At 46.2% G+C, this 21086-nt stretch overlaps 1 protein-coding gene across 1 annotated transcript in view; it reads left to right on the top strand.

The window, feature by feature from the left end:
• Window positions 1–21086, top strand: part of EXOC4 (exocyst complex component 4) — a gene marked incomplete at its 3' end in the record, with an annotated part of 427875 nt that overhangs the window by 371583 nt on the left and 35206 nt on the right. Inside the window, exons 15-16 of the mRNA XM_080363326.1 lie at window positions 17992–18133; window positions 20562–20740. Coding sequence (XP_080219452.1) covers window positions 17992–18133; window positions 20562–20740 — 321 coding nt within the window. The remainder of the gene's footprint in view (window positions 1–17991; window positions 18134–20561; window positions 20741–21086) is intronic.

Raw genomic sequence — 21086 nt, 5'->3', positions numbered from 1 at the left:
GAAATGGTCACATTTTGGGAAATCCTAAAAAGGGGGTTACCTGTTGGTGGCTTTTTGGTTAGGCCGTCAAAAAGCCCCTTCCTAGAGATAAAAATTCAATAACCTTTTGCTGGGGATGTGCCACAATTATCACTCATTTAAAAACAGTTTTGCTAATAGGGTGTTTTATCACGCTGGGCAGTCTCTGCATTCTTCATTATTTAGTGTTTGCTAAGCTGATGGCTCTTCCATAGCTCTTCCCTTATCTGCGCTCCTTCAGAATTGGATTTTATATTTTCCAAACCAGTCAGATATGACAAAGTCATTTTCTTTTTCTCTTGTCTTTTGAGGGAATACAAACTTCTTTTTTTTTTTTTTTTGACAATAACCATTTAAGGATTAAAGTTGCTGGAAGACGACGAATTAACGGAGGAAGTCAAGTAAATTTTAAATAGGTTATATATGAAAATGGAAGTAGGATTTCCTCTCCTCTTCCTCTCCTTGTCGTGTGCAGATACAACACACTCTTATACTTTTCCCGTGGCGGAGCTTCAACCTTCTGAATCCCTCTGAATATTTAACGAAGATGGAATTATTATGCATGATGAAGGAGTTGGGACAATCTTTACATTTTTAAGATGGTTGCATGCTGTGTGTAGGTAGGAAGATGAAAGTTTAGCCATCAGCTCAGCAAGTTGCCACTGCCCTTTTAAATTCATCTGGCTGTTGGCATCTGGTGCCTTCACATCCTTGTAGTCAACAGTTAATGACTGACTCGCTTAAACATTGAGTTTTAAATGACTTTCTCACTGAATTCACATAAAAGAGTGTCTTTCTCTTCTAGGTGGCTTATTAAAGTAAAATTTTGGCATGTGTAACGTGTGTCCGCATTTGTAAATCAGTAGATACTCTTGCACCCACCCAAAGGTTTGTTCGTTGTATCATGTTCACTTTCTGTATGTGCTTTCTCTTTGTCGTCCTTAACGAAGAATATTTTTAATACCGTTTTAGTACCTTATTATCTAGAAAAACAGATCTCTGGCAATAGTCTCAAGAGATCCATCTCCTCTCCTGTTATTACCTTCTTCACAATATGCAAATAACCTGAGGCTCCGTATTTAGTCAAAATAGGGAGGTCCATCAAGAAACCCCGTAAGAGGAAGATTTAGGTCAGAAAGGTATTGAAATCAAGGCAGAAATGGAAGAAAACTCTGAGTGCTTTTTGTTGTGGGCTCTTTGTTGGGGTTTTGTAGCACCCCAGGTGCTGGATTCATGCAATTGGGTGGGCGTCTTATTGTATCAAATCCACACACATACATGCACGCTTACCCTTTTTTTGGAGAAACCCTTCAAAAGCGTGAAGGACTCAAAACATTAGTTTTTTTAAAAAAACCAGACCTAAACCAATGATTTCTTTGACAGTCGTGAAAGCTCTTGACTTTCAATACCAGCTCCTCCCAGTCTCCTGGTGTCCCTCAGAAGTTGGCACTGAAGCAAAGATTCCTTAAAAAGCAAAGATTCCAAGTCTTCTACACAAAACTCAGTTTCACATAGACATCAAGTTAACCTTGTGTCTACACTGGGAGAAACTGGAAGGTCAGCTCTCAATAATTAAGGAAAAATATGAGTACTTATTTGGACCTCTGCAGCTCCACCCTGCCTGAGGCTGAGAGGAGACCTTCTGATCTCTGAACTGCCTGAAAGGAGCTTGGAGCCAGGGGGGTCGGGCTCTGCTCCCCAGGAACAAGTGCCAGGAGCAGAGGAAATGGCCTCAAGTTGCGCCAGGGGAGGTTGAGGTTGGATGTGGGAACAATTTCTTCCCCAAAGGGCTGTGGGGCATTGGAACAGGCTGCCCAGGGCAGTGCTGGAGTCACCATCCCTGGAGGGCTGGACAGACGGACATGAGGTTCTCAGGGACATGGGGCAGTGCCGGGGTGGGTTATGGTTGGATTTGATGATCTCAAGGGTCTCTTCCAACCAAAATGATTCTGTGACTCTATGATTCTAAAAGACGCAGAGAATAGATTCTCAGGGACATGGGGCAGTGCCAGTGTTGGGTTAATGGTTTGACTTGGTGATCTTTAAGGTCTTTTCCAACCTAGATGATTCTACAATTCCATAGGGGAAACACCCCAGTACTAGAGGAGATACACAGGAGACGTTCTCCGAGAGCTGGCTCCATCCTGTGCCCTGAAGGCCATCTCAGCCCTGCTGCTGTGAGCAAAGCCGTAGCTGCAGCAAAAATACCACGATGAAGCCGTTTCTCCACTACCCACGAATTGCAGTTTCTCACTGGCAAAGCTGCGTCTCCACTCCGCCGATTTGCATTTAGACGCGGAGCTAATTACTGTGTTTGGTTAAGGCAGCTGCATGCAGGTTTAATGAGAGATGTGGAAACGCCACGCTGCCTTTCCAAAGAGGGGGTTTTGCACAGAACGTTGAGAAAACGTGGTTTTCCCGCTCTCCCCATTTCATATGAGCCGTGTTTGAGGAATGGAGATGACCCAGCTCCAGGCAGGACCTTTCTACCCCCTCTGACTGTGGCCACCTTGTCCCCACCTCTGCCATCAGTCCCACCATGACAGCTGTAAGTGTGTATTTAAATGATGTCAATATGTCAAAGTGATGCAGATGCCAATATGTAGACTGGGAGATAAATCCCTCTTGTTCTTCCCACAGAATTCTTTTCCCATTGGATTCTTATCTCTTTTTTTTTCACCAATCATCTGAGGAATTGAAATTGTACCTTGCGACACACAAAAAGCCACCGTGGAGTTTGTTACTGTCACAGGCTTTATCCAGGAATGCAGTGATTTTTCTGTGGCACACTCAATTCCCACTGCCACATTGCACCGTAATCCTGTGGTTTCCAAATTGGGGTTGTGAAGGAGCCAGATTAATGGCAGAAATGCTGAGAAGTCAAATCACAATGAGGATCTGCTCTGGTGACCCTGCGCTAGCAGGTGGGTTGGACTGGATGATCTCCAGAGGTCCCTTCAACTCCAACCATCCTGTGATTCTGTGACACCAACAGTAAATCGAAGGAGTTATAGCTTCACTCTTTATGTTGCAAAAAGAGCAAAGTCTTTCACTGGCAGCTGGATGTGGTTACAAACACCATCAGGATCCAGTTTGGTCTCATCGTGTGTTATAAAATCATAGAGTCATAGTATAATTTTGGTTGGAAAAGACCCTCAAGATCATCGAGTCCAACCATTAACGCAACACTGTCACTAACCCATGTCCCTAAGAACCTCATCTACACACCTTTATTTATTTAGGGGCATTGCAGGGTGTGCAAGGTCAGAATCTGGCCCTTCTGAAGTATCTAAAAGCGCATTCAGCCTCTTAACCTCTTTATCCAGGATGCTTCGAAAGCAGGTTATTTTTCTGCCATTCAGGGATGCTTTCACCCCCAAATCAAAGGACAATGTATGGAAGATGCCATCACCACTTGTGCTGATGGGCAGCACTTTGCCCTCTAGACTTGGGTGAGCTGTAACTTCGATCAAAAGCAGAAAGGGGTGAAAGAAAGGTTTGTGCTACAGCTTTTTACCAAATACCGCAGCTCTCTGTCGCTGGCTGGCTCTTATTAAGGATAATAGTGAGCATTTGCATTGCGTTTTCCAGCCATAGATCTCAAAATACTTTGGGAAGCTTAGTGAAGGCCATTAGGGGATGGAGATTATCCGGGAGCACTCTGCAGCCTGAGGGTCATCCTCCCTTTTGCCGGGCTCGGTGAGTCTCCTCGGCCTGAAATTGGCTTTGATGGCTGATGGAAAGCGTCCTGCGACACTTGGGAAAGCGATTCCTTTTCAAATGGATGGCGGAGCCCCTTTCTACCACTCCTCCGGAGGAAAGGAGCTGTAATTTACAGTCACTTTTAGGCTCCTTTCTGCTGACCGAGTGGTGTAAAAGGGTCTCAGTACAAATGAAAATCAGGCTCGGCGCGGTGGTAAAATTGATGCCTTTTATTTCGTAGTCAGGCCACACAGCGGTGCTGAACTCAGACGGGTCTTTGTGTTTAACCCCGGCGTTTCTGATGAACTGAATTCAGCTCTTAAACAGAGCTGTATTTCTCTCAACTTATTTTTTTGTCCTGTCACTGAACTCGTAATGCATCTTGCTGTATTGATTACTCATGGGGAACATGATTATTTTAGATGTCTATTAATAGAGAGCCTTATTTAAAAGCCAGATTAAAGATGATCAACATGTGCCTGACCTCATGCAGGAAAAAGACTTAGTGAATGCTCTTGCTTTATTGTTGCAACAAAAGTAAGTTTCTCTCTAAAGCAGAAAAAGCTGTAAATTTCTAACAAACGCGAGACATCTGCCATTAACATAAAAAGATAAATCTTGAGTGCTTGTATTATTTGATGATATCTGTTGCTTCAGTATAACTTGGTCTAAATGACAGCTTTCCCTTTTAGTTTTTTAAGCAGCCTCATTTTCCATCATTTTCTTTCTTTTTCTGCTCCAGTAACTGAACAGTTGGTGCTGTTCTATAAATGCTCAAATTGTGGTCAGATCCCCTTCTCAGGTGCTCTGAAACCTTCTCAATACAACCATCCGTAATGCCTTTTTCCATCTTGTAGTCAAGCACACATTGTCAGAACGGAGATTGGGCATCCTGGGCTCATCCCATTCCACATCTGCCTCGCAAACTGATCAGGATCGTGTTAACTCGGTTGGTGTCTATGAGGTGTTTTACACATGAATGCAAGTTCACCCTGTTGTTCAGCTGGAGAAGAGAAGCTCCGGGGAGAGCTTAGTGCAGCCTTTCCAGACTTAAAAGGGGCCCATAAGAAAGGTGGGGACAGACTTTTGAGCAGGGCCTGTTGCGATAGGACAAGGGGTGATGGTTTTAAACTAAAGGAGGGAGATTCAGGCGGGACATGAGGAAGAAATTGTTGGCCCTGAGGGCGGTGAGAGCCTGGCCCAGGTTGGCCAGAGAGGTGGTGGCTGAACCATCCCTGGAGACATCCCAGGCCAGGCTGGACGGGGCTCTGAGCAACCTGAGCTGGTGAAGATGTCCCTGCTCATGGCAGGGGGGGAACTGGATGACTTTGAAGGTCCCTTCCAACCCAAACTATTCTGTGATTCTATGATTCCTTTCCCTGAGCTGCCCACAAGCTACATGAATGTGAGTATTCCTGCAGCAAGCCCAAGAAGTCAAGCCCTGCACCTAGCTCGTGTGTATTAAACTGGCCTGGGAACAGCTGGTTCAAAATGATGTTGCACATCTTCATTCGGATCTAGTTGGTTCAGAGGACAACCAGAGGAAGCCAAAAGGGAAAATTCTTCTTGGGCATCTTACTTGCATCACCTTGCTCGTGTCTGCACAACCCCACAGCTCAGCCTGTCCCTGTGCTGACTTCTCTGGGATGCTGCAGAAATGACCTGTGGTATATCCTTGCTGGTACAAACCACACCACTATCCACTGCTTGGGGTTTGTATGTAATCAAGAAATGAGATACCTGCCTTAAGTCATGGGTTTTCCCAGGTTTGCCCTTTGAGCAAGGACAGGGGAGCTGTGCCCTCCTCAGGCACAGTATGATGGGGATCTATCAAGTCTAAACCCTCTGTGATCACCTGATAATTAATTGCTATTTGTATTTTTAATAGGAGCTACAAATGTATTTATATAAAGTAAGGTTGGAGACTTCTAGCTAATATTTAGACCTTGGGTTCAGCAGATAGTCATGTCTCCACACTGAGCAGTAAAAACCTAATTGAGGGAGCAGTGTCAGGGTGCAGAGATCTTTCAGAAGATGTTCGGGAGGAAATAATATAAAGTATCCATCCATATCCCAACTTAGAGCATTTATGAGCCTTTTATAAAGAGCCATAAGCAACACCATGGATGTGTCTTCTCCCGAAATGCTTTGGGATTGAATGGATTTAACATATCAAAATGAAGCCTGACCAAGAGTGGAGCAGAGCAGTCCAGGCAGTGAACAAGAGTCCAGCCGGTCCCGTCTTAGCTGAACTGGCTTTTGGAGGACTAAAGTCATGGAAGATTTGTTTGAGGCAGCAAAGTGTTAAGATTAACCTTCAAGACCAGCAGGGAACTGCTGTCCTTGTGGAGACCAAATGACTGTTTTGGTAAACCTGAGCATTAAGAGGTTCTTTTGGTTTGTTTTATTACACTAGTGACAAAATTTTGTAGCTTAAATGTGGGTCTGCTTAGCTGAATCTCAGGCAATGAAACCACACGGTCATCAACCAACTAGAAGCTCTTGTCTTCTTTTCGAAGTGATCTCCTGGTGCCTTTTCTTCCCCTTGAATGTCTGCAATGAAGCTGTTCTTGTGAATTACTGGTTGCAGCTTTCCCCAGCCTCAGTGCTTTACATCAAATATTTAATGGTTAGGAAATGAGACGTTGTTTTTCTGACCTGGATGCTCGGCGTTTATGGTTCTTTATGTCCCACACCAGGCACACCACCGCCCTGCAGTCCCAGTATTGATCTGGTGCCATGGGGTCAGCACTTAACTTACCATCCTGATTGCACTAATTACTCTTGCTCCATCTTTCTTTCCTCCCACCCACCAGCCTTAAACGCAGGGGATTGTCATGTAAATAAGTGACCTAATTAGCAGTGCTTTCCAACCATTTTACAATGAGGATCCCTCATGAGTAATACCAGCAAATCGAGGTTTTTGTGGAAATAACTCCACAAAGTCCCTGCTGTCCACTGCAGTTGGTTCCGTGCATTAGGATCTCTTTACCTTTCCTGAAGAAAATGACTCATTAGTGTCAAAGATTAACAGCACTACGTCCATCTGCTTCTTCTTGGTTTGTTGGAGGTGAAAACTCGCTACACTGTGAACGGGCAAAATAATTTTCAAAACTAGGTGACCGGAATCAAAAGTATGGTCAATCGTTGATGTCACCAGTGAGTCACTTTGCCACCCTCATGATGGTCTAACCAGCATTTAGATTCATATGGGACTTGGGGGAAATTGCCCTTCAATAAGCAGGAATTGTGGAGAAGTCCGACTATGAGACTGATGCCAAATGCAACTGATGTTCCTGCTGAGGTTGAGGTCAATTTTGTGCTTGTCTCTTTTCCTGTGGGTGGATTCTGTGTGTTTCCCATTCTTCACCCTACATTTGAAAACCCCTTGTAGTTGCCATGGAACAGCACCTTCCTGTGTATCCTCCTGGGTAAGACTCACTCATTCTCATTTGTCTTCCTCCTTTTCTTTTGCAAACCAATCTATTAAAAACTAACAACCCCCAAAACACCTCTATCTATAATTGTCAACAGTCAAAAAGAAGACCTTGAAGGTATCTACTTAATTGTATTTATTTTCATTACACGTTCTTCACCTTGTCCCTGCCTCTTGCAAAGAAGAACAGTTTTGCACTTCATCAGGACATCGATTGACTTCAGGACTTTTGTTCCTTGCTCTTCCAGTGAGTCCAGTAGGTCGGAAGGTTTAAGGTCCTTTCAAAATATATCCATCTCAGGACATCTTCTACCATAATAAGTTTTGCAATGGTGTTTTGAGGGCATTTATTGGAGGACTCCGAGATTAAAAATAAAGTTAAATTAATGCTTGTGTTTGTAAGGGGTGTTTTGTGGAATCTCAGGTGGTTTGGAGCATCAACCCCTTTCCTGGCCTGGTTGACCAGTCCCTTAACAAAACATCTTGATCCCTCAGTTTTTAGTTCAAGACTCAGTGCTTTATAAGTGCCCTAAAAACAATCCCAGATTTTTCTTTTCTAGTTCTGAGGAATTCCTATGTGCAGATGGACAGTTCTTTGTAGCTTTGAGGCTTTTTTTACATTAATCCAAGTGCGTGGCCAGAGCTCATCTCTCTTATTCTTTTAGCTGCCAAAAATTAATAATTTCAGTTCCTGTTCATCCTGACAGCGGTATGGAGAATCTTCCATGGAGTCAATGCGTAAAGGTCTGTTTCTCCCGTATTACAGAATCACAGAATGGACTGGCTTGGAAAAGCCCTCAGAGATCATCCAGTCCAACCCTTGGTCCAACTCCAGTCCATTGACTAGATCATGGCACTAAGTGCCATGTCCAATCTCAGTTTCAAAACCTCCAGGGCCGGTGAGTCCAGCACCTCCCTGGGCAGCCATTCCAATGCCTGACCACTCTTTCTGCACAGAATTGCTTTCTAAACTCCAGCCTCAATTTCCCCTGGCAGAGTTGAAGCCCATGGCCCCTTGTCCTATTGCTGATGCCTGGGAGAAGAGCCCAATCCCCACCTGGCTAGAACTGCCCTTCAGGTAGTTCTAGAGAGTGCTGAGCTCACCTCTAAGCCTCCTCTTCTCCAGACTAAACAAGCCCAGCTCCCTCAGCCTCTCCCCATAGGGCTTGTGCTCAAGTCCCTTCCCCAGCCTTGTTGCTCTTCTCTGGACCCGCTCCCGCACTTCAGTGTCTTTCCTGAGCTGAGGGGCCCAGAACTGAACACAATACTCCAGGTGTGGCCTCCCCAATGCAGAGCACAGGGGAAGGATCACTGCCCTTGTCCTGCTGACCACGCTAGTTTGGGTACACGACTCATTTTCACTCATTCATTCCCAAATGTTGACCATTTTAAAAGATCTTCTCCACCTATCGAAACCAGGGGAAAATGGGCAAATAATTTAGTTTGGAGGTGAATTTTTGGCTCTGTGTAGATTGATGCAAGCAACTGTTGACTTCACTGGAGCTGTGACTTTGCCGTTTTTAATGAAAATTAGGTGAGGCACCTGGCTGGTTTTAATTAATCAAACACCGAGAACCGTGCGAAACACTGAAAGGACAACAAATTCTTTTCATAACTCAAAACCAGATTAATGGGTTTTTACTAAGTTGTTTCTGAGCTAATAGAATCCAGCCCAAGAAATAACATTTCTGAGAGGGGTAGGAAGAGGAAAGTTACATTATAAATTATTGAAAACAGCAAAATTTAATATAGGGGAGTTTTCATAGTTGAGAAGCACTGGAACAGCAAACCTGGACTTAGCAAAGAGATCTTTCCATGTTGAAAGTCTTCAACTGTGGGAGCTCTGCTGCTCTTCATGGCACCTGCACAATTTCCCTTCCTTCGGTGAAAAAACAACTCCTGCTTTTCAGAATTTTTGTAAATGAACCAAAAGGTGTTGGGTTTTATTCCAGCCTTTTCCAACCTCGGATGCAAAGTGCGTAAAGACAAGCATTGAGGCACCAAACCTTCCGATGAGTTCCGTACGATGGAGGTAGAACCTCCCACCGCACTTTGTGCCTTTCCCTCTCTTGCTTTTGATAATCCCTTTCCAGAGGCCGCACATTTAGAAAGTAATGGAAAACACACCACTTTTAGAGGAGTTATTGCCTTGTTAAAAGTGCTGATTTTCTTGTGAGATTTATGCCTGCCAGCAGAGGCAGACGAGGAGCTCCGCAGGCAGCTCTAACGAGACAATTCATTAACTAGCGAGTGTACACACGCCATAAAAAACATTAATTCACAAAATGAAAAACTAATAGAGTGTTTAGCCTGTTCTTTATCACCGGTGACAGTCTGTGCTCTCCTCATCATTAGTGTTTACTGAACTGATGGGGACCGCAGCCCGGCCTGCTTATCACCGCTCATCGCAAATGAGGTCGTGATGCTTTTTTCCAGCACAGCTGCCTCATCCTCTCTCCTGCGCTTGAATTTTAACGTGGGGTGAAGGTCAGAGATGCATGGAAGGAAGATCTCAGTGCCAGCCTTCAGTTTCATCTTGTTTTTCACAGGTTTTAGGCACAAGTTCTTTCGCCATCCACGTCAGAACCTCAAGGAGGTTGTAGCATGGAGGGTGTTGGTCTCTTCTCCCAAGGAACAAGTGATAGGATGAGAGGAAATGGCCTCAAGTTGCACCAGGAGAGGTTTAGATTGGACATTGGAATAATTTCTTCATCAGAAGAGTTTTCAGGCATTGGAACAGGCTGCCCAGGGCAGTGGTCGAGTCACCATCCCTGGAGCGTTGAACGGACACGGAGATGAGGTTCTCAGGGACATGGTTTAGTACCACAGTTGGGTTAATGGTTAGATTCTGTGATCTTGAGGGTCTTTTCCAACCAAAACCATTCTCTGATTTGCAAGGGAAGATCCCTTCCTTAAGTATCTTCCCCTACAGTCCTGGTTGCCTCTACTAGAGACCAGGATTCATTAGTAAAAATTTGCTATGAGTAATATTAATGAGAAGCTCTCCCTGAGCTTGCTTTCCTCTTTACTTCTCCTTGTCCTTTAAGTGTTGGCATAACTTTGCCGCTTCAGCACCGGCGAGTGGCTTTGCCATTGACCCCAGTAAAAGGTGAGCCAGGCCAGCGCTGAGTATTTAGCTAATTCCATCCTCCCATCTCTTGTTTGAACAGTCCCGACCTCTTAAATATGCCCTTTCTTGGTATTTTTTTTGTTTTAGCAAGAACCTCTGTTCTCTCGCGTGTTTCTCTGTTGATCGATATGTTCAACTGTGTGCTTGGCCGGTGTGTGAGTGGTAAATGTTGTTCCCATCTCAGGGTTTTGCAGAGGTCAGGCTCAAGGAGGAGGGTTGTGACCATCGCATGGGAGACTGGGCTTGGCTTAGGTAGGCGCTGACTGTCGTCACCTCTGCTCATCGGCTCCCAAACTTGTCCATAGTGAGAAGTGTCTGTAGAAACAAGCGTCTGTAGAGACAAGCTCATCTTGGTGTCAAGAGCTGATCTTACCCATCGTTGTGGAAGTGAAGATCAGAGCACTGGTGTGCAAGGCCACCGGCCTGACCATCTGCATGGGCTGTAGAACGTCCTTTGGTTTGGAGACTGTGTGAAGAAAACAGCTGAAAAAGCACAATGTTACATGCCAGATTGGACTAGATGACCTTTAGAGGTCAATTCCAATGCAGATCATTCTATGACGATGATCTTGGAAGTCTTGGGAGATGTCATTGCTCTTACTTACTTTTTTCTCTGTATTTAAAATCTATAAAGAGAACAATTTATGTAAAAACGAGCAATGCAGCAATACCTGCATAAATATTCGAAGTATTCAGCCATATCTAAGAGGCCCAAAGGACTTCTGACAAGGAAAAGGGAGGATGTCAAACCCAAAATCATGCTTTGATTCCTGAATTCCCGCAGTTCTGAAACGAAACTCACAAACTTTGGGAGAATCAAAATCCAGTTCCAGATTTTATGGCTTGTTCCCGTTCTTTTCTATAAAGCTACAGCTCTGAGATCCCCAAACAGACCAATTTAGAGGTAGGCATTGAGTGATCTGTGCTTCAGAGCTTCAAACAACACTCCTGCAGCCAGAAACCGGTCCAAGTGGCCATATGGGTTGCATATAGTTGTTGTTGTTCATTATTTCTCGAGCACCACAGGTGTGCAGAGCACTTTGCAAGAGGATAAAAAGAGAAGGCCCCTGCTCCTCGGAGAGCTTACACTCTAAATTAGATGGAGACAGCATCTCGAAAGCGATAAGGGATCAAAGCGGGAGGAACGATGTGTAACCACAAAAAAGAAAAGTGGCTCGAGAGCCCCTGGTAATTATTCCCATGGAGAGAAAATTATTTGAGTTAATTGGCTTTGTCTGGTTCTCTTTGGTTATTTAGGCTTTTTAATCTCCAGCAAGTTCTAGCCTAAGTCCCGGCTCCTGCGGCCGAATGCAGACGTCTCCATACAGTTATGTGGAGGAGATGCCCCACACGACTTGTGTCACCTTTCGGTGGGGCTGTGGGCATCTCAGCAATGTTCCAGTCCCCCCACAAAGCCCCTGCTCCCCAACATCACCACAGCGGCAGCTTTTCTTCACCAAGCTCTGGCCCACGTTGCCAGACCATGGCTTAAGAGAGGTGTATTTTTAACGGTGACATATTTAAGAAGATATTACCTTCATCGTGCTGTTTGGCTTCAGAAGGCGGAGGTCTCCTGATATATGTCTTCCTTCAGAGATCTCGCCAAAATAAGTCCTTCGTGTTGTGTCTGATGTGCTGCCCTACTGTATCTCCTTTAAAAAACCCCACGTAATCACATGTCGAATTCTTCCCAACCTTTTTCCTTCAAATAACCAGATATTCTTTCTTGGGGGTGTTAAGAGTAGCATTTTTGCCTCCCTGCGGCATCATCCCCTCGTGATGCTAAAAGCTGTGGGAGCAGGAGATGTGGAGAGCTCAGAGTCAGCTTGAATGGCAGGAATGGATTAAAAGGATATGTAAGACTTTATTCAGGTTTTACATGCTGGGAACTAAAGCATAAAAAGAGAAGTTAGAGCATGAGATTCCCCAGAAAAGTCTCCAGCAGAGAGAAGAGTCAACCTGGAGTTTCTAAAGGCAAAGTCCAGCACATAACCCGTTAAAAATTTCCTTTTCCGTGTGTGTATTTGCAATTATTTTGTAGTTTCCTCTTCTGGAAAGGAAGGGAGTAAAGAAATTAATATTTTAAACTCTGTGAACTGGTTCCTAATGTTGCCTGTGGGGCACCGCGAGCGTTTCACGCCGCATCTCTTTTCCAAACAAGACGTTCTTTTTCCCCCAACGGAGTTGTAATATTTCTTTTCCCTTTCCGCTGTAAAGCGAATGCGTGCGGTGCTGTATAAAACCTGAGCATGTTGCAGGTTTATTCCTCAGGTTCGAGTTGCACCGGGGCCGAGGCAGAGCCCGCAACCTCAGATTGATTTGTTTTCTCCCATTAAATCATTCAAAGCCGTTAGCAGTCGCTCTGCTCAAGCAGGGAGCGGGCAGGACGCGCTGTTGTAGACCTTGATTGGTTACAGAGGTTTGTTTATGGGCAACGCGGCAGGTTTTGTTTAATATTCCACAGGTCTGGTAATTTACATCCATCGATTTACAAGGCACAATCTGTCAAGAGGCAGCGGCCTTGCACTGAAATGTAAAATGATTGAAATCATTGGTGACAATGAGTGTGTTAAGTTTATTTTTCTCAGGTTTGCTGGAATGAGACGTTGCTTCTCCTTGGAGGGAGAGATCTTGGCTGTGCTTACAGAGAGCTAGAAGAAATCCCAAACGAAACCCTAACTGTTACCTGGCATCTCAGGAGGATGATTGAATAGTTTGGGTTGAAGGGACCTTCAAAGCTCCCCCAGTTCTCCCCCTGCCATGAGCAGGGACATCTTCAGCAGCTCAGGTTGCTCAGAGCCCCGTCCAGCCTGGCCTGGGATGTCTCCAGGGATGGTTCATCCACCACCTCTCTGCCCAACCTGGGCCAGGCTCTCACCACCCTCAGGGACAACAATTTCTTCTTCATGTCCAGCCTGAATCTCCCTCTTTCAGTTTAAAACCATCACCCCTTGTCCTATCGCAACAGGCCCTGCTCAAAAGTCTGTCCCCATCTTTCTTCTCGGCCCCTTTTAAGTCCAAAAGGGCCGCACTAAGGTCTCCTGGAGCTTCTGTTCTCCAGCTGAACACCCCAACTCTCTCACCTGTCCCCAGCAGAGCTATTCCAGCCTCGGATCATTCCTGTGGCTCCTCTGGCCCCTCTCCAGCAGGTCCATGTGTGTCCTGTGCTGAGGACCCAGAGCTGGACCAGCACTGCAGGGGGGTCTCACCAGAGCAGGGCAGAGGGGCAGGATCCCCTCCCTCCACCTGCTGCCCACGCTGCTGGTCACACAGCCCAGGATACGGTTGGTTTCTGTACTGCAAGTGCACATTGCTGCCTCATGTCCCATCTTTCACCCCCCAGCACCCCAATTCCTTCTCCTGGGGGCTGCTCCCCATCCCTCCATCCCCAGCCTGGGTTGATACCAGGAGTCACCCTGACACAGGTGCAGGACCTTGCACTTGGAGATCACTTAAAGTAAATGAATTTCATCTGTTTAGGCTACAAGATAATGACGGCTGATGGAGCAAGGTGTTGGCTGCTCCTTACCCAACCACTTTTTAAGTGGACAAAAAGGCTCATGTTCAACTTGGTGTAAATGAAGGAAGAGGAGGGTAAGAAGTGGATGGCTGCTGATCTGCTAGTTGGCTTTTCCAGGGTTTCAGTTTAAGACCTGAGGGAATGGCAGGAAGATGTGGCAGGAGAGGGTCAGGTTGGACATGAGGAAAAGGTTCTTCACCCAGAGGTGCTGGACACTGAACAGGCTCCACAGGGAGGTGTCACGGCCCCAACCTGACAGCGTTCAAGAAGAGACTGGAAAACACCCTCAGACACATGGTGTGAATTTTTGGGTTTTCCTATGCAGGGACATGATTTGGACTTGGTCCCTATGGGTCCCTTCCAACTCAGGACATTCTGTATCTCCCTCTTTAAACAGCTCAGATAGTGAAGGGACTTGAACATAAGACCTATGGGGAGAGGCTGAGGGAGCTGGGCTTGTTTAGTCTGGAGAAGAGGAGGCTTAGAGCTGAGCTCAGCACTCTCTAGAACTACCTGAAGGGCAGTTCTAGCCAGGTGGGGATTGGGCTCTTCTCCCAGGCATCAGCAATAGGACAAGGGGCCATGGGCTTCAACTCTGCCAGGGGAAATTTAGGCTGGAGATTAGAAAGCAATTCTGTGCAGAGAGAGTGGTCAGGCATTGGAATGGCTGCCCAGGGAGGTGCTGGACTCACTGGCCCTGGAGGTTTTTAAACTGAGATTGGACACGGCACTTAGTGCCATGATCTAGTCAATGGACTGGAGTTGGACCAAGGGTTGGACTTGATAATCTCTGAGGTCTTTTCCAGCCCAGTTGATTCTGTGATTCTGTGCTCTAGTGGGGTGAATGTCCATGCAATGCAGGGTCACCCTTTGCCCAAAGGACCGACCAACTGCAAAGCCAGCTCCAAATTCCATTTTTTATTCAATGCCCATTAATAATTTAGGCTCTGCTTATTTTTTGCTGCTACAGCTCTTTCTGTGGGTTCACATTGCCAAGGATGATGGAGTAAAACTGTCTTGAGTGAGACTTAAAGAAATGGGATTTTCTCATTGGCTGTGAAATGGTCTTTTCTGGATGCCTGAAGAAGGAGAAAGGAAAATTGATGGGCTCTGAAAGGCTTCCTTTGGTCTCGAAAAGCAAAAGTACACTTGAGTGTCCTCATTGTGCATGGGAAAAATTGCTCATCATCCCCCAAGCCAGCACCAAACACTCCTCCCCACAGACAGGACTTCAGGGCTCTGCCTTTAAATAAGGAGCAGATTGTCGCCGTCTCCCTCCTCCTCTTATCTCCACTGACAAATATAATTACAGCTTCACTTAAATTGCTGTAAATGAATTCTGGAGGGTAGAAAAATGGTGCGTGTATCTCTCCGCTGCAGAAATGAGCTGACTCTTGCGTTTCAGATGATGGGTCCATCCATCTCCGCCTCTTGCAGGGAGGCATTGCCGGAGCGAGCTGGCGCGATCGAACCCGAGGCTGCAGCCCCAGAACTGCTAAAATATGGGGGTTTTATCCTCCATAATAAAAGTGAGGCTTCCTGCTTTCTCCTGTGACCAGATAAGCACCCCTAGACCTGCATGATCTGAAAGCCGTGTCACCCTCAAGGGAAACAGATGTCACTTGGAGGTCTTGGAGACAAAGCGGGGGTGGCAGCTGGACAAACAGCTCTTCCAAAATTGCTTCCCGGAGTCACCTCGTAACACCGTTATCCGGAAATTAGAGGCTGGATAAATAAACCCATCACCCCCTCGCTGATAATTTAATTTTCTTTGTGGGAGAGACCTCAATGGCAGAGAGAAGCTTGGAGACGTGTTGGGGTGTGCAAGGGACATCCTTGTTATTCCCATTCCGTCTTTATTTCTCTTATACTCCAGGCCAGTTCATTATTTTCAGCAGTATTTGCCAGGCTCTGAATTTCTCTACCATATCTCTCCATTAAAAAGAAACCTCATAAATATTACAGTGATGGGAGGAGTTGTGGAAGGAGGCGACTTCCAGGAGCCATATTTTAATTTACATTGATGGTTTTCCCTCTTGTAATTCACAGTACATTTAGATGCGTAATTAGGCATTTTGCTATGTACAAGCTTTTCCTTTTGCTTTGTTACACTCCTTTAATTGTACAGTTCTGTCTGGTGTATTTACCTCCGTTTCCATTTGTTTTGCGCTAAGTAGATTGGGGCTTTTTATCTCCTCATTTTACTTTATTTTTTCAGAGTGGATCTGGAGGTGTTTTTAATTTTAGGAGCGAATCCAAAGCCCTGTGTAGGTTCCTCTGTACAAACAGTGGCAAGTGACATTTACTTCATCAGTCTCCATCAAAATGAACGTTTCTTGTCAACAGTTCCTGGGTGATATACAAACCCTTCCTGTGTGGAGCTGCGTTGGTGTGTGGTTGAGTGTTTATCGTGTAATGAACGTTAGTGCAAGAACAGAGAAGATGTTTTCAAAGCCAAATTAATTGAAAGTAGAAGGGGTAGAGAGATGTGGGGCATTGGAACAGGCTGCCTAGGGCAGTGCTGGAGTCACCATCCCTGGAGGGGTTGAACAGATACAGAAGTGAAGTTCTCAGGGACATGGTTTAGAGGTGGAGTTGGCAGCATTGGGTTAATGGTTGGACTCCGTGATCTACAAGTCTTTTCCAATCTAAATGATTCTATGCAGGCTGAGAGAGTTGGGATGTCCAGCTGGAGAACAGAAGCTCTGGGGAGACCTTGTTGTGGCCTTTCCAGACTTAAAGGGTTCAACAAGAAAGATGTGGACAGACATTTGAGCAGGGCCTGTTGCGATAGGACGAGGGGTGATGGTTTTAAACTGAAAGAGGGAGATTCAGGCCAGACATAAGGAAGAAATTTCTTACAATGAGGGTGGAGAGAGCCTGGCCCAGGTTGGCCAGAGAGGTGGTGGATGAACCATCCCTGGAGACATCCCAGGCCAGGCTGGACGGGGCTCTGAGCAACCTGAGCTGGTGAAGATGTCCCTGCTCATGGCAGGGGGGGAACTGGGAGGGCTTTGAATGTCTTGTCCAATCTGAACTAGTCTATGAAGAGCGATGCCAGGGATGGAGAACTCCATAAGGCATGTTCAATGTTTGAATGTTTGATGTTCATGATGTTCAATGTTTGAACCAAATATAAAACATCACCGAGTAAGTTTAGGCTGGAAATTTGATCCCAAAGTTGAGTTTTACTGCTAGAGAGGTCAGGTTTTGAAGCAGCCAACAAGGGCAGAAATCTAAACAGTTTTACTGTGGCACACAAGTTTATACTCAAGGCTGTGGGACACGAGGGCTTGGGGGGACTAGACTTGATGATCCAGAAGATCCCTTGCAATCCCATTATTTAATTCAAGTGGAAGTTTTCTAAGCTGATTTCAAACATTGCTAATCACCCGATGCAGGAAGTCGTTTCTAAAGTGCTGCTTGAGCAAGGACTTGAACTCGGATATTTGGGATACTCTTCCTCTAATTAGGGCGGAATATGTGATAACAGCATGTTACTCTCGTTAGTGAAGCTGCTTCTTTAGCTCAAGTGGCGGCGATTTGTGTTGCAGGGGAGAAGGTTCAGGTACTGTGAGAATATATAAGGGATGACGGCTGCAGAGTTATTGACACTTCTCCAAGAGACGATGCTCTTGTGGTCGGGATAAACTCGAGGAGGTTTTTTGAAGAGGTCTCAGTGGTGGGGAAACAGTTGGTCCAGGACCAGCTCATACCTGTTGCCTGCTTTTTAATTGCTTTACTGCCTAAGAGCTGTGTTTTATTAAAAATAATGAAGAAAACCTTCTCGATGCCTCTGAAGGGGTAGGGACAGGTAAAGAAGGCTAAGGAGACCAAAAAAGAGCATCGTTCGCTGCCACACTGTGGGTCCCGAGCAGCGATTTTCTAACTCCAAGCAGAGCTAGATAAATATACCAGGATTTTGCAGCTGCAGAAATAGTCATCACAGAGCACTATCTTCCCAAGCAAATGCTTTCTGGTGGTTGATTAAGCCCCTCAGGTTCACTTCGGAGCTTAACCAGTTGCAGAAGCAGTTTGTTGCTTCGTACACACCCTAATTATTGCTCAGCCAAAGGTAGGAGAGAATACGCATGTTTAGGATGGAAGCGGACAAGGTGCTGTGGTTGCTAAAGCTGAGCAGTATTGATGAAGTAAATCATAAATGCATGCTGTTTTCTTTCCTAGCCGTGTCTCCTGGCCAGGACAGCCACGCCAGCGTGGAACACCTTCCCGCATCCGAACAGATCCTGCAAACCCTGAGTGAGCTGGCCAGGTCTTTTCAAGAGATGGCTGATCGCTGCCTCCTGGTTCTGCATCTGGAAGTCAGGTAGGAGCCTTGAGTTCATGGATTTTGGCTCAGCTCGGGAGGTTTTAGGTTAAGATTGTGTCCAGAGCACATATTATGGCACCCGATACATATATTTTCCTGGTATAGCATCAAAGCTCAGTCCAGGAATGCCAGATCTCCCATCACCGTGGATGGAGGCAGGATACTGAAAGTGGAACTTCCCAGGGAGGTCTGTTTTATGTGTCAGAGACTAGGAAGAATGGTTTTTCAGGGGCTTTATCCTTAGAAAACCACACAATGATGTTTTTTAATAGTCTAACAGGCGTCTGCATATTTATTAGCCACTGCGCTTTGGAGCTTTTCTTACTGCTTTTTCAAATAGTAACAGGAACTGGGAGACCAGCTGGATTGTTTTTTAAAGGGATGGATCATTTTATGATGTCTCTGACTTCACATGCAAGGATCAAAGGCAGCAAATCCCTTTCTTCAGGCTGCCAGCTGCCCACTCTGGGGCTGGGAAGACGTTTTTCCCTTATGCATTGTATCGGCCAGGTGTATTTTCATTGCTTCTCTTTCCTCTGAAGCATCAAATGTAAGTGGATGTCAGAGACGGGCGATGAGACTTGATGGACCATCAGTTTGTTCTGCCATGACACATCCTGAGCCGTATTGTGTCCTTGTGTACATTGGCAGAGCTCTGATGAAGTCAGTACGTAGCTTTAACAAAGAAAAAAATACACATTAGTTATTGTCAGCAGCCTTTCAACCTGCTATCCATCATCTACTGGCCACTTGATTGCAGGCCAGATGAGCTGGGGCTTGAAGGATTCGAGGGAAAGATTGTTAAGGTATGGAAATGGAGCAGCTTTCCAGCTGCGGTGTAATGGGAGGTGATGCCTGAGCTAACCCGGACTCGTGGATTGGGCACCAGCTTAAATGGGTTTCTGGCCTCAGCCCTCTGTGGTTTTCCATCACACTCGGGTTAAACAGAAATAAGTGCAAATGTAATTCAGGAAAAAAAGCTGTCATTTTAGAGCAGACCATTGCCCACCTCCTCGAGTGCTTCTAACAGTTTGGTGTTGTAAATACCAAAGAAAAAGAGATGCAAACAACCAGGAAAATCCCCAGCGAGGTGGGGGCTTCCACATATTCATCACTCTGCCTTTGCAGCCACCTGCAGTGACAGAAAAATCCCAATCCCTGATGTCTGTTACTAGCAGGTTTCGCTGTGACTCCTACACGAGCTCCCCGGGTTTGTGCCGTTTCCAACGTATATTCACTCACTGTGCTTTAAACCGCTATCACAGCACATTTGTAACGAATCTTGGAATCTACCCCAGCGAACAGCAAAGCAGATTGGAGATGACACAATTATCCCCTCGTCTTTCTCCTCCTTTAGGGCCCCCCATCCATTCACAGCTTTGCCAGATGCAGGTTGGCACCAGCTCGGTGTTGACTTCTCCTCTTCCAGCACCGTGTGGGCATGACCTGAGGACAGCGGTCACTGAGAACCTGCTCCTTGGGTTTATATCTCCTTCCTTAAAGGAAAATACGTTGGAACATTCTGATCATAGAGTTCTGCGTCCAGTTCTGGGCGCCCCAGTTTGAGAAGGACGAGGAATTACTGGGATGATGTAGGTCAGATCTGTTAATGAAGTGTCTGTCATATTCACCTCTCAAGGTGGGACAATGTTGAGAGGATGATGTGGTTAATAGAGACATTACCACGCGTTTCTTAGAATTATTGTTATTTTTTACTCATATCCAACCTCAACCTCCCCTGGCGCAACTTGAGGCTGTTTCCTCTGCTCCTGGCGCTTGTTCCTGGGGAGCAGAGCCCGACCCCCCTGGCTCCAAGCTCCTTTCAGGCAGGTCAGAGATCAGAAGGTCTCCCCTCAGCTCCTGTTCTCCAGCTGAACCCCCCAGGTCCCTCAGCCGCTCCATCACACTTGTGCTCCAGCCCCTCACCAGCTCCATTCCCTTCTCTCCACTCGCTCCAGCACCTCAAGGCCTTTCTTGGTGTGAGGGGCCCAAAACTACCCCCAGGGTTGGCGTTTTGTCCTCCCCAGGTCCCAGCACAGGGACGGTCACTGCCCTGGGCCTGCTGGCCACACCAGTGCTGGTCCCAGCTAGGATGCTGGTGGCCTCTTGGCCACCTGGGCACACACTGGCTCATGTTCAGCCACTGGCACCAACACCCCAGGTCCTTTTCCAGCCGCTCTTCCCCAGCTGCAGCGTCCATGGGGTTGTTGTGACCCAAGTGCAGGACCCGGCACTTGGCCTTGGTGACCCTCAGACAATTGGCCTCAGTCCATCGATCTCTCTGTAGAGCCTCCTGCCCTCAGATCAACACTCCCACCCAGCTTGATGTCATCTGCAAACTCACTAAGGGTGAACTTGATCCCCTCATCCAGATCATTGACAAAGATATTGCTGCATTGTAACATCTCTCTCTTCTCTCTCGCAGAGTTCATTGCTTCCACTACCTGATCCCACTGGCCAAACAAGGGAACTACGCCATCGTCGCCAATGTGGAGAGCATGGACTACGACCCCCTCGTCGTCCGGCTCAATAAGGACATCAGTGCTATTGAGGAGGCCATGAGCGCCAGCCTCCAGCAGCACAAGTTCCAGTACATCTTTGAAGGTCAGCCATTCAAGTTTGGTTAAGTTGATTCTTACAAAATGATTTTTTCATTCTCATCCCAAAACTCAACACTGTTCTTCTGGGGGGTAAGGCAGCCTATGGTACCGTAGCCACCTACAGCAGATTGATAAGCAAGACCCATAGAAACACAGGCTACTCAAAAACCCTGTTGCCTCTGCACCATTTCTGAGTGTATCTGGCTGAGCAGGAGAATCAGGCCCATGCTGAGGAGGAAAGCAGTGAGTTGATGTATGTGCAGGACAGTTTTCCCTCGGGAAGCCATAGGACCCGTGTACATATCACAAGCACATCTCTGTTACGGAGCAGTTCCTATCCAAAGTGTAGC

The sequence above is a fragment of the Nesoenas mayeri genome (assembly GCF_963082525.1).
Source record: "Nesoenas mayeri genome assembly, chromosome: 1".
Classification (NCBI taxonomy): Eukaryota; Metazoa; Chordata; class Aves; order Columbiformes; family Columbidae; genus Nesoenas; species Nesoenas mayeri.
This window is presented reverse-complemented; position numbering and strand designations above follow the sequence as displayed.